Genomic DNA, 4,019 nt, shown 5'->3' on the forward strand with positions numbered 1-4,019 from the left:
GTATATATATATATATATATATATATATATATATATATTTAACTCGATTTATTAGATTTGTAGATTAGATTTATGGAGCTATTTCTGGTTTGCAAATTCTTTAGGACCAATCTTTTCCTGAGAAAAATGAGAAACTGATAAGATTTTATTTAAAAGTTAATTCTAAGAATAATAAAATAATAAAATTATTTTTGATTTAATTTCAAGTAGATTTTATTTCGTTTTATTTATTAAAGCTATAGAATCTCCAATGAAATTAATAATTTTCAATAAAATCTCCAAATAAAATCACAAGATTATAGAAAATCTAAAAATTATATATGGAAGAAATTATGCATTTGAATTAATTAAAGTTAAATTAGGAAAACTCTGATTTAGAAATCTAATTAATAAAAAATATATACATTTTTATTAAAAAATTCTATAAATGCTGATTCACAAATTCTGGAGAATCTAGGTACTCTGCGTAATTTTTTTCATGATTCCTTCTGTTCTGAATATACTCACACTCGCTTTCCTCTAAATTGTTGTTGATATTATTTCGTTTCTCATTGGTTTTACTATCGGTGCCGCTGTTAGTTCTTGGATTAGTGTTGCTGTTGCTATTTTCCCGAAAATTAGACGTAAAATTACTGTGCGCCTCTTTCTGCATCCTCTGTGCCTCCTTCTGAGCTGCGACATTATTTCGAAGCTCGCTCAGTGCTTTTCGCATCTTCTGCAATGAATAAGCCGCTGCCATTCGTGACATTAACTTATCCTTCACCTGTCACATAACATTTTTACAGATTACGTTTTTATCTTTTAATGAATTTCTAACTAATTTTTTTAAATATTTAATTTTTTAAAATATTTTTTAATCGACGAAATAGTAATTAAAAATTGGATAGTTTAGGAAACTTATATTTTCCGAAAATTTTAGTTGTATAGTATTTTGAAATAATTTTATTTATAATTCGAATGAAGCTTATATGCAGAAGTACCAGCAGAAAAATTACCTTTTGCAGATCTGCTTCATCTTCCGAAGCGGCGTACCTCATAGCTTCTTCAATAATTAGATCCTTAATATATTTTAATTTAGAGTCCATCTGCTCAAGTTTATCTTTCCGCTCATTCTCGTCGTCGTCCTTTGACTTCAAATTTTCGGCCATATTCTGTTAAAACATTTTCAAAAATTCATATAAACGTTTTAACAAAAAATAGATTTATTGAAAAATACTATTTATTTTTATAACAGTTTTAACATTTTGTTAGTTTTCTTTTGAATTTTATTATCTTTTCTGAAAAAATACAATAAATTGGTGCTTTATACTTATAGTCAAAGTTATATTATTATTTATTAATATAAATAGCAGATGAATTTCAAGTGGATATTTATTAATATAAATAGCAGATGAATTTCAAGTGGATTTTATTTTGTTTTATTTATTAACAAAGCTATAGAATCTCCAATGAAATTAATAATTTTCAATAAAATCTCCAAATAAAATCACAAGATTATAGAAAATCTAAAAATTATATGGAAGAAATTATGCATTTGAATTAATTAAAGTGATGATTCAAATGAATGATAAACATCTATTTCCTTTTATCGCCGCCACTGTGTAAAATCATCCAACAAGAAAATTTTAACAATTACGATCTACCTCATAGTAGCGTTGCAGCATCCACTCGTCGTCCTGATTCTGCGTGCCCTGTCCGGCCGTGAAGGTGGCCTTCTTCTTCCTTCGATCGATGCCGAAATATTGCGACCAGTCGACACTCTTCTTCCTCACCTGAATGAATTTCGATTTGGCCGTCTTCGTAGCGTTTTCCTTTTGACCCTTCGGAGCTGGCGTCATTTTCAACGGCGCTTCTGACTTGCTTTCGTGACTACCGTGCTCGTGTTCGTGATCGTGATTCTGATTGGGTTCGTGCTTGTATTCGTGACTCTGGTTAAATTCCTGCTTGTGTTCGTGATCGTGGTCGTGATCGTGATCGGATTTATGGGTGTGATTGTGCGAGTCCGTGAATTGCGTGCCAAATAGGGCTCCCAGGTCTTGAGCAACCTTAAAATAAGAATGGAGGATCAAGCTGGTTGCTTGAAAACTTTTTACAGCATTGCTCTTATACTTGAACATTCTACATAAATATTCTGTATCTAGATCTGTACCTAAATTTTTAATTTATTTTGATGGTCCAATAAAATCATTTTGAAATTCATATGTAGCTAAATTTGTAATCATTTCGTAACTAGCTAAATTTTTAATTATTTTGACGGTTCAACAAAATTATTTATTGATTTGTATCTGAATTGGTTGAATTTTTATTTTTGCAAAATCGTTCTTTCCACGTATGTCCACGTCGACATCGTCCGATTTTTTGTAATTTCGTAAAAAGCTCTGCGAAATCAATACGAAACGATTGATAGCAAATGACTGACCAGTTATCCCATTATTCAAATAGCGCGGCGTTGTTTGCGTTACCTTGGGATCCGTGGATTTTAATCTGGTTTGGGTCGGCTTGGGGCTTCTCTTAGCGACCGGATAGCGTTTGGTCAGTTTGCGATAACTGCCGAATTCATGACCGAAATGGGGAAATGGAGAACCATTTACGTTTCTACGTTCTGCCGGCAAGTACAGGATGTCCTGATCTTGATCACGATCTACGAATTCGTCATCGTTGCCGTCCTTCGTCTGGCTTCTCAGCAATGGGCCTTTACTAAGCAGCTCGCCCCAAGACATTGGTCCTGTCGTTCTATCGAGAAAATATTCTTAAATCCCTTTTTCACCCTATTAATAATCATCCGCATGCTCCGTTTTCAGGACGAAAATGATATTATATTATACGAAAAATATTATACAAAAATTCATTATATTTTATTAGAGAAAAAAAATATTTGAGTGATATAAATAAGCAACGATTGCTGGAATGTTTCTTGCTTACTGGGAATCTTCCTTTAAATTATTCATACAATATGAAATCGGGACACGAGACGTTTTTAGTCCCAATTTTGGATTTTGTGTTGTTGAATATCTGCTATTATTCCTAGTCTTTCTTTTTTGTTTGACTCAAAATGTAGTTCTTCTATTATAATATTTTATTTAAAACTTTTTTCTCTGATATTTGACGACTTTGTTTGTTACCGTAAAATCTTTTTTATGAAAAAATTTTATTTTTTTATATTTTAGAACTATTTAATTAGATTGAGATATGAGATATCGCGCATAAATTTGAAGACCGATATTAAATGAATATTCCAACAACGCATCATCAAGCTTAAATCAACTTATCTATAACTTATATAATTAATATATGCATAAATCGATAGAATTCTAAAGTTCGCTCTTTATGGTTGTGATCTTTAATGGCAAAGGTCAAAGGAATTAAAGGATCGAACTCACTCGTATACTTTGTTCCCTCTACCAGCTCTGTATCTGTCGTAAAGCGATTGTAAAGCAGTTAGATAATCGTCGTCATCTACTTCCACGAGCGCTCCGTACGGAGAACCGTCCTGCAGTTCCTCCACGAATAGCTTTGTCGGATCCTTATCGTCCAGGTTCATCCGTTCACCGGCACCACCCCGTTTACGGCTACCGCTTCGCTCGCGCTCGCGGAAAATCGAGGCCACCGGTTCTTCCTGTAAGCAATCATCATCGCGATGCTCGATATATAGCATCTCGTTCAATTTTGATTATTTAAAAAGTTTTTGCTTTCGATTTTTATGTAGAAGGGAAGAATATTACAATCAGCAAAATGAAGCTCTCTCTCTTTTGAAAGAGACTTTAATCAATTTTGATTTTTTTTAAATGGATTTTATTATGATTTCAACGAGAAATTATTATGTTTATATTATTTAATAAAAAACATAGAGGAAAGCCTTCTATTATGAGATAGGCACCTAATATGAGATAATGGTGTTTCTGTTAAACTATAATAATAAACGCTATATATTGGTTCCACCATAAATTTATTGCTCTTGGATTGAAAACTATTTAATAGAAAGTTTATTATTAGATCATGCCTGTAATCATTATAAAAAT

The 4,019-nt window shown here is 32.0% G+C and overlaps 1 protein-coding gene across 1 annotated transcript; it reads right to left on the bottom strand.

Annotated features, from left to right (window-relative positions):
- Positions 1-421: 421 nt before the first annotated feature.
- Positions 422-3,655, bottom strand: LOC105625148 (putative uncharacterized protein DDB_G0282133). Its single transcript, XM_012206489.1, has 5 exons — positions 3,381-3,655; positions 2,463-2,733; positions 1,644-2,045; positions 996-1,151; positions 422-763 (listed from the first exon to the last, which is right to left on the bottom strand). Exons 1-5 carry the CDS (start codon positions 3,653-3,655, stop codon positions 422-424), a joined length of 1,446 nt encoding a protein of 481 aa, XP_012061879.1.
- Positions 3,656-4,019: the final 364 nt, after the last annotated feature.

Source organism: Atta cephalotes (assembly GCF_000143395.1).
Source record: "Atta cephalotes unplaced genomic scaffold scaffold00127, whole genome shotgun sequence".
Taxonomy (NCBI): Eukaryota; Metazoa; Arthropoda; class Insecta; order Hymenoptera; family Formicidae; genus Atta; species Atta cephalotes.